We start from the raw sequence: 13,539 nt of genomic DNA, 5'->3' as shown, positions 1-13,539 counted from the left end.
CTCTGTGGTATTGGTGAAGGTGCGGTGACCATTTATTTTTCTCAGGCGTCGTGACTGTTTTGACATTTGATTGATAAGACCCAAATCCACAAATGAAAGTATAGTAGAAATCAAAAGAATAATCGAATAACGCGACCAATCGTATTACATCAATGATTCGAGACGAGCACTGGCCCGGGACCGCGCTGAAATATTAGTACCAGCTGCTAACGCCACCTAGCAATTCAATTCAATGAACAATACAGCTGAAAGCCGTCCTATAATAAGATATGTCCTAAAATATATATGCACGCATGGGTATCTTTTAATAATTCATTTTATATGAAAAATGAGAGCATAACTTGTTCTAGACCGAACTGAAACAATAAGAAAAGAGATATGGGTGATACTGATAATTATATACAGTTAAATATAACATCTGAGGGAGCATTTACTGGTGCTGAACGGGATGAAAAAAAGAACAGTAAAAAAAGGCTGAAATCTCAGCAGGCACGGGTAAGTATAATCACTACCTTTCTGTGGTTTAGTTTCACGATCGGATATTTTCACAAACCACATACTCGGGGTAACATTGGTTTAAACGACCGATAGGCCACAACCTAGTCTGAACTGAATACTACCAGTCGTTGTTACACCGCCGGTTGCCGGTTGTTTGTGGAACGACGGCTAGGTACTAGACTAGCCACCACCAGGCCTCCTTCCGCCCGTGATTTTGATGATTGAACAGGTTTTAAGCTTCTGCCTGGGTCTGTTATGGCAATTTCTGGGAAGGGCACTACAGAAAATCTAGACCTTAGCGATATCAAATTTATATTGATTGATGAATTGGTCATTATTTTAGCTTGATCGTATTAAAAAAAAGAAAAAAGAAAAACAAATAGAAGATGATTCTCTGGATGAACAAGTGCGGCGAGCAATTTTACACAAGAAACAGGCGAGAGGTGGTGATGAGAAGAAGGCGACGAAACTGAAAACTGAACCGTCTAGAAAAAGAAAATTAGAATCGTCAGCGATAACTGATGATAACGCGGAGAAGCGGCAGAAACTGAGTTCCGGACGCGGTACAGGAATAATATCATCATTGTTCAAAAATAACGCAGAAATTCCGAAAATTCCGCAGTAAGTCATTATAACCGATATACGGAGATTAGTGTTATCCTCAATCTGTAAGAGGTGTAACCGATAATCATTACAACATGTATTCACTTTCCTACATTTTCACACGAGCTAATTAACTCCTAAATTGAATTATTGAAGAACGCAAATAAATTTTATCAAGCTTTAATCGTTTTCATGAAACTTGGTGCAAGGTGTTAATTTGAAATCTTAGGGCCATCCTGAATTGAATTATTGAAGAAATTAAATCAGTTTGATAGATAATCATTTTCGTGAAACTTTGCGTAGGGTGCTTATTTGAAATCTTAGCACCATCCTGAATTGAATTATTGAAGAAATTAAATCAATTTGATAGTTAATCATTTTCATGAAACTTGGCGTAAGGTGTTAATTTGAAATCTTAGGACCGTATGAATGTTTTCTATTTCAGCTCCTTTTTAGGGTCTAAATCCTTGTTTTGCGAAATTTCTTTGAAAGTACAACTTCAAATTAATTGAACACGAGGGGAGCCACAAAGTTGAAAAGTTAATGGGCTAATCTATTTTATTTTGTCAGGATGATTACCGCAATGTTGATGTTCATTTTCAGGCTGAAAGTAAAACGAATTAAAGAAACTGTTTTTTCGGCGAATAAATTCAGCGAAATCGATCAACTCCATCCGTTCATGGTAAATACTTCATATTCACCGATTTAATGGATTCCGATTGTGACAATTTAACCACGAACTTTCGTTATTAATCGTTTTAGGTGTCGAATTTAGAAGCGGTTTTCGGGTTTGAAACAATGACATCAGTTCAACGCAACTCGATACCTTTAATACTCGATGATAAAGATGTGTTGATCAAATCGCAAACCGGCTCGGGTAAATATCAGTTCCAGGGAGATGATTAAATCATCCCCCTTTAGAGCTCTTCCAAGGATCAAACTAAGTTATCGAAATTAGTGATGATTTTTTTTAAGGCTTGGAAAAGTAATGAAATTTTAGGGTTCACGTTTGAAGCTATGAAAAAGCTATGAATTTAAGAAACATGGTCTGGATTACTGTAGTAGGTCTAGCGTTGGTTTTCATACATTTTCAATCCTGCCCTAAATGAGTTCCTCATTTTCTAGTTGCTATGGAAATTCCTTTATTTGGTCCTGAAGTGGGAATTCATAGCCTGCACGTAGAATGAACTGCAAAATAAGTGTTAATCTAATCCTGACCTGTTCATTAAATTAGACCCCCCTAAATTTGGTGAAAACATGTGAATTCTATTATTAGAAATGTGTGAATCACAGATAGACATACTTTTGTCTGTCGTTAATTGCTCCCCGCGGACACTTTTCACCTCGACAGATATTACATGGTTAATCATATTTGTCATTGAAAAAAGATTAAAACTGACTGTGTACAAATTTGAAGTGAACAAATGAAAAGATGAACCTTTCGGACTCAAGTGATGGTAATCCGTCAGGTGACAACAAATTTCATTTTCAACCCTTGTCCAAAATATTGCGTCTTAAATTTTGATCTTGATTTTTAATCATCTCAATTCATATATAAGGTACCGGTATGTTTTGAATTTATGTGCGGGCTATACTACTGTTTTGTTAAGCTGCCTCTCAAACAGAATGATTGAGAATTTCAGTTGCGAATTTATCCGATTTATTCATGACAGGAAAGACACTCGCTTATGCTGTTCCTGTTGTCAACACGTTACAAACTTGGCAACCGAAAATCCAGAGAAGTGACGGCACATTCGCATTAGTTATTGTGCCTACCAGAGAGGTATTCACTCTTGCTACTCATAGCTTCTATTTCCTTACTCGGTTAAATAATGCAAACTTTGATTTTTGGCTGTTTTATTTCAGTTGGCTGTTCAAAGTTATGAAACTTTCATCAAACTAGTCAAGGTCGGTTTCAATTAGTGACTTACTGATGAATTCAGACCTGAAGCTGCATTTCGTAGTGAATTCTAATATTTTTCTTGTAGCCATTTACGTGGATAGTTCCTGGTGCGATTATGGGAGGGGAACGAAAAAAATCGGAGAAAGCTCGGTATGTTTTTCCGGATCTAGAAATTCCTCTCGACTAGTCAGAATAGCAAGTTTTACTACTGTACTATTGGGTCCCTATGACTCATTGATTCCTTAAAAACTCCTAAACGAAAAATGCTTTTAAGGTGCTTGAAATTCTTAAATATGAACTAAGTGCCTGAAACTCAATTAAAACTCCTTCAAGTTTGAGAAATAGGCAATAGTTAGAAATGTTTGACTGGTCTGTAGGGACGACTGTAGTAGTACACGGTATTACGGTCCAATGCGAAATCCCTAAAACCGATATGTTGTGTTATATTTTTTCAGAATACGTAAAGGTATTAATATTTTAGTGTCAACGCCAGGCAGATTATTAGATCATCTCGAAAATACAGAATCTCTGAACATAACGAACCTTCGTTGGTTGATTATTGACGAAGCGGACAGGTAAAGAGCGTGTATGGAATATTAATATACTGATTACTGAATGGTTGTTATTAGGTTTATTCTTTTACCTTCCGTGGCAAGGTAATATTGATTTAAACAGTGGAACCTTGTTATAACAAACTCTTATATAGACAGAATTTCGTCGCTAGTCTAAGACAATTTGAAGGGCATAACGCCCTCTAAAAACTTGTAATTTCCACAATTAATGAATACCTTTGTAATTGCGTATACGTTACTAGAATTCAAATCAGCAGCATATTTACTATTTGTTGAATTCAAGACATTTTAAAACAACTCTTTCATGATTGCCTTGGATTGCAATACATCATCGTGAGATACTGGAACAATCCAAAGAAATTTTCCAATCTAATGCACAATAGCAATGATCTAACAGATCTTGCTATATTTGTCTGTTCAGTGAAATTGACTATTCTTACTGACTGTAGATTGTTAGATCTTGGTTTCGAGAAAGAAGTCGCTCGAATTATTGAAGAATTGGACAAACGAAAACAACGCGAGCGTCAAACGATTCTACTATCGGCGACGCTTAATCAAGGCGTTGAAAAACTCGCTGGAATGAGTTTAACGGATCCTGCACGCGTGAATATTTCAAAAGATCCTCTGAACGAATCGAAAAGCGAAAATCAATCGACGTCGAAGGAAGTCGAAGGAAAAACCGATACATATTCGACACCGACAAATCTCAAACAGTATTTCGTCATCGTTCAATCAAAATTGAGACTAGTCACTTTGGCAGCGTTCATCTTATCAAAGTGCAAGGTAAGAATAAGGCTTCCGAGGTCCAGATGAAATAATGCGATTAAGGTTTTTTGATAACTGGGACAGGGTGGCGCCATTTACCTGGAAATCAGGCAAACACAGGGAATTTTCTTTTCTCTAAAAAAAGTCGAGGAATTTTGTAAAAAAAAGCTAAAAAGTCAGGGAAATTTGTTGAGATTGGTAGATCGCGCGTAAAATCAAACAGTTTTCTTCTATGTCTTACGTATTTGACTGTGTTACTCCATTGGATTCTTAGGAGATCAGTCGGGGAGAACAACGTGCATGTCGGGGAAAAGCAAGTCAAATTAAAGTTGCCACCCTGTTGGAATACTGATTTTTTGAGGGTGTTGGAAATCTGGTTGCTAGTTAGAAAATGGTTCAAATGTCACCGTGAATTAAATGTTAATTTGTTATTTCGTTCGTTACAGTTTGATGATAAAGGCAGTAAGATTATTGTATTTATGGCTACTCAAGATTCGGTGGAGTTTCATCATGATTTATTCGCTACGACGCTGAACGACGGCTGTGACGACGACAGCGGCGTCGATGATGACAATGATGATGAAACTAACAACAAACTGAACATTTGTAAATTACACGGAGAAATGCCGCAAAAGGTACGAATCAGGTTAAGCTGTAGTCTACAGTAGACTCCGCTGAAGTCAGATCTTCAAGGAGAAAAGTTAGTCCGACTTGAGAACGATATACAAATTGCATGGTACATACAGTAAACCTTCTTGGACAAAATGATTTTCTGATTTCCTAACGTATTTCACGATCCTTAACTCAGAGTTTCACTTGACTCGGACCAATGTTACCGGTCCCAGTTCATCTCGAGTTGGGCGAGGTTTACTGCTTTTTGATTCAATTCACATATAGGGTCAGAGACATCAGAGTTAATCGATTATCTGAGACTTGAGCCGATATCTGCTGTAAAGGTCTCATGAACGTGCATTAAATTCCGCTGATCGTTCAGTTTTTCCTCTCATCTTTCTCTTAGTTTGTGAAACTCCCAAACGAATCGACTGATGTTATATTCGTTATTATTTCAGGAACGAACGGAAGTGTTTCAGAATTTTAGTGAATGTAAACGCGGCGTTCTGCTCACTACGGTACGTTTAAAACCACAATCCTGGTTACAATTCACTGCAGACGTTTTTTTGGGATTTATTTTTCCCTGCAGGAAAAGTCAGGAAATTTGCTGAATCGTCCAGTACCCGGTTCATCTGTTGTTGTAATGTTATGTTATAGGATGTAGCCGCGAGAGGATTAGATCTACCTCACGTACGCTGGATCGTCCAGTATAACACGCCCGGTTCACCTGCTGATTACGTTCATAGAGTTGGGCGTACTGCCCGTGCTGGCTCCGCGGGCAGCGCTCTACTCTTCCTCGCGCCGTCCGAAGTGGAATATGTGAAAACGCTAAGCGATCATAAAATCAGGTATGCCGAACATAGAGTCGTACCAGAACTACGATACAGTTGTCTCTGCTTGCCTAGAACAAAATGCTAATGATTTTCCTAATTCCCAATTCATGTGATGATGACCCATTATCATTCGGACTGCCTAGAATTGATGGGTCCTGTGAGATTCAAGGCAGAGTCTGACTTACGGGAAAATATATAACTGATCGTTAAATGAAGAGACCAGAAATTCTTTAATTCTTATCTATCATTTCAGTATGGAGGAAATTGCAGTCAATACTATTTTACAGTCATTATTGTTACATAACATGAAGGTACCAGTAATACAATTAAGGCGTGTAGCTGGAAACTGTTCACGAATTCTATTCTTACGAAGTTGAAAATATGTGGAATTTTTTCAGCGCTCTAATCCCAAGAGTATTGAGGACCAGGCAACCGCCTTACAGATGACCTTTGAGACTTATGTCAATAGCGACAAGGATCGATCTCAAATGGCTCGTTTAGGTACGCGATTCAAGTTGAAGATTGAAGTTCATTTAAACTCAAAGAACGACATCATAACCAAACATCTTAGGAAGCATTTCATAGAAAATCTGTGGGGTTAAACTACTTCATACAGAGTTGAGGCTATCTTTGATCAGGAAAACTTTCAGTCAAGGGTCCAGGAAATATTGTGGAATTTTGCTTTCCGTGATCTGTAAAAACGCGGTCCAAAAACAGCACATTCCTATGCGAGATTTTATTCTATTTTTTGTAGCGTATTTGTCTTTTATTCGAGCGTATGCGACGTATCCGTCACATTTAAAGAGTATATTCCACGTGAAGAAGCTTCATCTCGGTCACGTGGCGAAAGCATTCGGTTTGAGAGAGGCGCCAAACGATATCGGAAATAGAGCCATGAAACAGAGTTTACGCAAACAGAAAATGAAGTAAGCATTTCTCCCGATTCAATCAGAGGAATTGTTGGGAATTAAAGTGTTTACTTTAAGAAAAATCTTGAATGTTATGCAAATGAAATCACGAGTGTTGAAACATTTTTTGGGACACTGTTACATACAGGAAATTGTTATAGACGAATTTAATGGTCTGTCGAGTCTTTCAATTTAAAGAATGTTTTGATTGTTAACTCATTTTCTTATTTCATGGTGATGGCTTAATCAATGATTTAGAAAAATGCTGAGAACTTTGTCTTTGGATTCGGGAACAAACCCTGCTATACTAAAGATATATATCAGGTTTCAGTGATTCAAGATGTGTCTTGTTGCTGATCTTAATTTCATCGCTTTGTAGAGACAAGAAAACCTTCACTAATCGCCTACCTGTTAAGAAGAAAGTCAATATGTCCGAATTCGGAAGTGGTTTTGATGGTATAAGCAAAGAGAAAAAGAAGAAAAGGAACCAAAAACATAAAAAATAAATCAGTAAATTATTTTACATAAATATATCCATTTATTTTTTCATGAAAATATTTCCTCATTATAAAGTCATTGAGAGCTGGCGTCAAAACTATCTGAGTTCGAGCAGTTATCACAGTAAAGCCTGCTGATATTACGATGAGTTTAGGTGATATCAACCAGTATCATAGTTCTGTAGGAAGACCAACCTAGAGCCGGTCACTTCAGTTCTGCACAATGGACATTGAGGCTGTAAAATATAAACAGATTTCCATGAGGCACGACATACGCGGAGCAATAAACCTAGCCTATTTGGAACTGGCAAATGAGTTCCGAGTTAAGGATCAGTAAAATATTGACAGCAGTAGACTGCCTTAGAATATGAATATCTGGGAAACTATGAGTATCTACATGTGTTGATAGGATTCTGGGCTGAGAATTTGCGAGTTTTACCAAATAAATTCTAGTAAAATTCACCAAGTTGACCGATACCGAGTCGGGAGGGAGAGGTTTATTGTATGTCATTTGTTTAATGATATTAGAATTTTAGAATAAACAAACCTTCATTAGACACCATTCAGTGATACAATTCCAGCAGAATAAATGACCACAAGGTGTCGCTGTCGTATCTTTACGATATTCCAAACACAGCGCGCATTTATCAGTAGTCTGCGGCGAAGATTTTTTACTCAATTGGACAGACTTCGCTCTAAAATTAAATCAATATAGGATATAGAATATGATGCATATTCTTGTCTTGAGTTGTTGGACGAAATTCAGATCGATTGGTGCTTGATTAAAGAGCGCGTTCGCATGTAAAAACACTCGATACTATAATGATATCAAAAAGATACTTTGGCAAGTCACATACAGAAACAATAAGCTTTCATATGCAATAATATGACCAGACCTAAATATGACCAGACCTAAAATCCATTTGCCCACAGACGGGCTAAATTGATTGTGACTTTTAATTGAAAGAGTCTTTATTTTGACTTACTGTGGGTGAAATTCAGCAGAAGATATTGTCGCTCGTTTTTTATACCAATCGTACACGTAAACCATTGACGATATACTCACTTGAGCCAGGTATAAATAACCCAGTATTTTATACCCGTAAGATCCTTGTATTTCGGAACTCTTCGGTATTGGACGTGTTCGAATCTGAAATACAGTCAGTTAAACCTCTCGTAATGAACACTTTTACCTCGGAACCAAAATGTTCTAGTTCATTTTCAAACGAGGGAATTTCTACAGCGAAAACCTCTCACAATGAACTATTTCTAGGACCATGTAACATTTCATTACCATTGTATACCATTCATGATTAGTAAATTGTCTCCCATGGGACAGAAATAGACCGTTATTCAAAATTTTATGCTTACATATTTAATGCTGGTTACGCGTTTAGCGATGTGATAATAAATGCCTCTCAGATAAAACAATGCTAAATGACTGCGATGTAGAAATGTAACAGAATGTCGCGTTATTTCTAGCAGTTTCAACAGTAATTCTCGAGCTTCCGGCCGGAAATTCAGCTCATCGCGTTCAACACCTTTCTGGCAGCGTTGTATGAACTTGTCGACGATGTACGGAGCTGTACAGTGCAATAGAACTAGCAACAAACGTTTCTAAAACGACATCATGTATTCATTCGTAATTTATACGGTAGCTTAAACATCGATCATTTGGTCAGGTTACATGAAACAGTTAAAACTCAAAAAGGTTTTATTCTAGTTCTTGCAATGGCGAAGTTACTAATACAGTCAAACACTTAAGTCCTCATTGGATAAGTCGCCACAAGACTTAAGTCATAACTGTTTTTTGAATCCAAGTTTGTGTATTTCCAATTCAATTTTAAGAAGGGCAATTCGGAATTGCACTCTGTGAAATTGAATCGGAAATCGTCGTTTGGATATGGCAAGTCGTCAACATAATAATTGTCTCAGCTATGTCAACTAAAGCCACCGTTTCACAGTAGCGACTAAACCAAAAAATTGAAGATTAAAAACGGGCTGAAATGACAGCAGTTATCTCAAAGGTATTGCCTGATTGATGTTTTATTCGTACCGGTGCTGATGGAATTGCGCGTTTAGTGTCATCGAACTGAAGTAAATTCACGTATTCTTCACCGAGAGTCTGAAACCCGGAAAACGTCGTCAGTCCGAAATACGCCAAATCCGCAACAATGGCGATTTCATTTCTCCATCTTAACAGCGAACTCTGACCTACAATACATCAAATTTATCTAGGGTTTATTTTAAGGGGGCACCACCATATACAGGGTACCTTTACGAAGTGAGCACCGAAGATGCGATGCAAAGAAAGCGGGTCCTTCCAAGGAAAATTCGGAAACTTTAGTGCTTCCTGTGGAATTTAAAACTTTGATCATGATTGAATCATAAGACAAAATCATATTCTTTTAAATCGGCAAAAATTTTGATCAAAATTATTGGGAGCAGCAAAACTACCATTGTAGGCCTATACCCATTGACGGAAACTTACCGAGTACCGATTGCGCAATGTCAGAGATTGACGATTTAAGATAATTGATGTAATATGTATCTTTTTGATGCGATCTGATGATTTGCGAGGGTGAAGCCTCTTGCATGACTGCGCTATCCTCTATTCAACCTGTGTAAGATAAATACACTGAAAATTACTTGTTTAATCATTGACTGATGTGGTGGAATACCTTGTATTGAACCCGGAAATGATATTTTATCAGACAGGGTTCTTAAAAAGGTTAGAGAATACAAAATTCCCTGAAAATTAAACTAAAAATTCCCTGATTAGAGATATCCTCAGCGGAGGGCCATTTCTTTTCAAGAGGTTCCTTGTGCTACCCGTCACCAGCACCAACAAGTCTCCAAAAATTCAAAATTCCCCGACTTTTCAAGAAGAATGCAGAATTTCCTGATCTGTAAAAACACTTTAAATGCCTCGATCTTAATGGTGTTAGAAAAGTTCCATTTCATATTCACCAGGTACTCACTTATTCACTGCTATTCATGATAAACAACTTATCAGATAAAACTAGAAAATGTGTCAATATTGAGTTCTCAGGTTTACACACCGCGTTCTTCAAACCTACTGAATGTTTATCTCGTTTGCACCAGTTATGATCTAGATAATAATACAGTCAACCCATGGTATAACGCAAGCATAGGATAATCAGTTCACCAGAAAATATGTTTGTTATTAAACCGATAGTTTGTTATATTCGGTATGAGACAACTGAAGAAATCACCGTTTGGGAGGAAATTCTAGGTTTGTAAAAACCGTTAGATAATTCAAAGGTTGTTGTAACGAGTTCGCGCCGTAATTCCAAGAGAAGACAAAACAGTTTTGATCTCCGAAAAAACCTGACAAGGTGGTTTGTTTATCAATCAGGGGTTGACTGAACCAAGGAAGTAGGTCGTAGGATAATTTCTGGAATCATTCGATTTATTTATTTTAATGAAAAAAAGATCGAAACACTCTAAATCAAGCATATCGTGAGATAATTTTATTTACATAACCGATAAACATTTATTTCTACAAAAAAAAATCATCAGGAATATGATTTCAATGTTTTCTTCACTTTTTGCCGGCATTTTTTGACTTTCCCTTCCGATTTGCGGCATTGTGCAATTGCGTCTTTTCATCCATTTCGCAGATGTGCTTGTGCTAAAAATGAAGACATGATAAAACAGAATTCAGACTGTAATATTCTTTAAAAAATTCACCTTTAACACCGATAAAATATCAACTTACGAGAGCAGAGCTTTTCCTACAAACTAGTTTCACATCATCAGAGTTGATGGTCGATCTCTTCGCGTGACTTATAGATCAGCAAACAAAAAAAGTTTAAATTAAAGCGTGTGAAATGTTGTTTTACCCAAAATAAAAAAACCACATCAGTTAAAAGGGTCAATGGATTCCGGAGTTTGCCATTTTCATATTCTTTCATAACAATTGACTTTTTACACATATTTTACGACATAATCCCAGAATTTTGTCCTATCTTCTTCATGTGAAATTACATTAACACTGTTACTGATCACAATATAGCATAGACACAATCGATATATTTTGACAAACTATTTTATCAATCAGTGACCCCTTCTCTCAGGTCCTACTGGAGAAGGCAAGAGAAAATTCAGAAAAATGTTATCCTTATCACATTACAAGTTACACGTACTCCAACCAAAAGCTAAGCATTTACTGGTCACATTCTAATAAGCCACTCATGAATCACAGGGGCTTGTATTCGAAGTTTGGAGGGGAGCAGCTTAGGTCATCAATATCCAAGGTACTAGGCCTATATACATAAAGAATTGCCTCGGATATTGGATGATCTAAGCTAGTTTTCACCTCTTAATAACAAATACGTGCCCCTGTGAGTGCGAGGCCGGGGGGGATAGGAGGGTGTGGATGACGCAACATCAACTCACCGCGAGAATAGCTCCAAATCTCGAGATAACACTTGAACTTGTTTATAAGTGGCCTCAGCTAGAACGGCAATGAACTGTTTCGAGAACGTGATTTCATCATCAGTTTCTAACTCGAGTTCTCGAACTATTTCACCAACGGAGAAATGAACTGCAGCTTTTAAACGCTGAAAAAAATCATGAACAAGAAGACCGTCAAGTGCTGCCATCTACAAACATCGGTAATTTTCCGATTAGAGATTGGATTTCAGAAGATTTAGTATTTACTTGCGTCAGTTCTGAATGAGTCTCATCTTCATTCATCCCGAAAAGGTTTAGAAATATTCTATTCGACTGATATCCCGCCGGTAAACCGAAAAGATGACCTTAAAAATCGCTGTCAAAATATCATTAATTCGAAATCGCCTACGGCTCCACATCTCCTCAGCAAGGGTTGAATAGAAAATCAGGTTGCGGCTTCGGTTTTGATTCTGAAATGTAATTTGTATGATGGACACCGGCACCGGATTAGGTGATGCACTTTTACTGATTGATAACCCGGACTACTGGTGTCGCAGGCAGCACCGGATTGCACCGTCATCTACGACCACTCATAAACTACCACTATTCTATGTGTGGTAACTCGAATGATGAAACTTTGTGTTAACAGTTTAAAATCGATATCAAAACCAAATGGTTTATTCAAACTGCGGACAAGTGGAGTTTCTGATTCGATAGTCGCTACGGTACATCTCCTCGGAGTTTGGGGGTACAGTATCTACCAGCTTTCTAGTGCCCCGTATAGGCTGGAGGCAGTTCTTAGTTAAGTTAATATACGTCGAGAGGAAGTCATTCAATTGGGATGAACGACTGATGCTTGCCCGGTGCATCGGCGGAATGGAGGGTCAAATGCACACAATTCTCACTGGTACACTGTGGTAAAATTTCATAAGTGAATTCAAAAGAGGTTCTAGGATGTGGGATGTTAGTTTGCGTGGAACCGCCTGTGTTAGTTTGTAGTAAAGCCGAGGTGGAAATTCTTAATTTGTGAATTCCCTGAGATCAGTCGCATGACAAAGACTTGTAGAGATAATGCAAGTTAGTTTAAAAATACCGAACCTGATTAGAAATGATTCTTCATCATTCAAATATTGAACATGTCTTTTCAGATAATGCACGAATATGTTGTTTGAATAGAAACATTTACAGATAGATTCATCTCCCGTTTCTTCGTCCATCATTTTCCATTTCTCTGTTTCTTTGTCGTTTATTTTTTCTTCCTTGGCAATACTGAGTATTCTCGGAGCTACGGAGTTAAACAAATCGACACGCCGATCCGCGAGCCGCCTGTGCTTTGTACAAGATACAAGATACGATCAGTCTCAGACAATACAATATGTCTCATCAACAAATTCAATAAAGCAGGACTATACACAAATATATAAAATCATTGCTCGCGGCTGGGTTGGGCGGCCAATTTTGAGGAGACTTTTTCTCGACGATAATTTCTCGACCCTTGTAGTGTGGCCATACTATGTAGAAAATCCCACAATAAACGAGAAAAAACGTTAAGTCCGAAAATGTTCCTTCGAGCTCACAGGGATCCGACATAATAAGTTTTTGACCCCAATAGGTACTATTAGTTAGGGGTTCCCCCATGTTACTGCGGGCCAGTCGATGTAGGCCGTCCTTTTGACCGAACGGCTCCGATTTCAAAACGATACATAGTATAATTAAAATTCGATGCGAGAAAGGAGATTCTCGTCGATATTATGAATAATCGATGCCCCTCCCAGTTACCGGAGCCTTGTCAGCCGTTGCTGATTTCAAATATAATCAAATATTGAATGATTCCCGAATACAGTAAAACATTCCATCTCAGCGAGGCGTACTTCATTTAGAAAGTAGACCAGCCTCTTCAGTAGTCTACCAACTGCGTTCACCAGTTGA

The 13,539-nt window shown here is 37.8% G+C and overlaps 3 protein-coding genes across 4 annotated transcripts; 1 reads left to right on the top strand and 2 right to left on the bottom strand.

Annotated features, from left to right (window-relative positions):
- The first annotated feature begins 282 nt into the window (after positions 1 to 282).
- On the top strand, positions 283 to 7,200 carry LOC141908317 (ATP-dependent DNA helicase DDX31-like). The gene is made up of 16 exons (XM_074798317.1): positions 283 to 495; positions 842 to 1,119; positions 1,705 to 1,783; positions 1,864 to 1,978; positions 2,775 to 2,884; positions 2,968 to 3,009; positions 3,090 to 3,154; positions 3,460 to 3,579; positions 4,026 to 4,359; positions 4,788 to 4,976; positions 5,412 to 5,471; positions 5,611 to 5,801; positions 6,040 to 6,097; positions 6,185 to 6,287; positions 6,541 to 6,712; positions 7,074 to 7,200. Exons 1-16 carry the CDS (start codon positions 379 to 381, stop codon positions 7,198 to 7,200), a joined length of 2,160 nt encoding a protein of 719 aa, XP_074654418.1. The 5' UTR covers positions 283 to 378.
- Positions 7,201 to 7,237: 37 nt separating this feature from the next.
- On the bottom strand, positions 7,238 to 11,747 carry LOC141908309 (peroxisome biogenesis factor 10-like). Of its 2 annotated transcripts, none has more exons than XM_074798299.1 (7): positions 11,614 to 11,747; positions 9,683 to 9,811; positions 9,248 to 9,405; positions 8,563 to 8,808; positions 8,178 to 8,341; positions 7,739 to 7,886; positions 7,238 to 7,427 (listed from the first exon to the last, which is right to left on the bottom strand). In XM_074798299.1, exons 2-7 carry the CDS (start codon positions 9,786 to 9,788, stop codon positions 7,353 to 7,355), a joined length of 897 nt encoding a protein of 298 aa, XP_074654400.1. In that variant the 5' UTR covers positions 9,789 to 9,811; positions 11,614 to 11,747; the 3' UTR covers positions 7,238 to 7,352. The 2 variants fall into 2 exon arrangements, with proteins under 2 accessions (XP_074654400.1, XP_074654401.1); XM_074798300.1 differs by lacking the exon at positions 11,614 to 11,747 and adding an exon at positions 10,173 to 10,294.
- LOC141909256 (centromere protein S-like) lies at positions 10,757 to 11,913 on the bottom strand. Its single transcript, XM_074799646.1, has 4 exons — positions 11,878 to 11,913; positions 11,614 to 11,777; positions 10,934 to 11,000; positions 10,757 to 10,846 (listed from the first exon to the last, which is right to left on the bottom strand). The coding sequence occupies exons 1-4, from the start codon at positions 11,911 to 11,913 to the stop codon at positions 10,757 to 10,759; spliced, it is 357 nt and encodes a 118-aa protein (XP_074655747.1).
- Positions 11,914 to 13,539: the final 1,626 nt, after the last annotated feature.

This window comes from Tubulanus polymorphus, chromosome 7, assembly GCF_964204645.1.
Source record: "Tubulanus polymorphus chromosome 7, tnTubPoly1.2, whole genome shotgun sequence".
Taxonomy (NCBI): domain Eukaryota; kingdom Metazoa; phylum Nemertea; class Palaeonemertea; order Tubulaniformes; family Tubulanidae; genus Tubulanus; species Tubulanus polymorphus.
The sequence above is the reverse complement of the archived record's forward strand: the minus strand, read 5'-3'. Positions and strand labels throughout refer to the sequence as shown.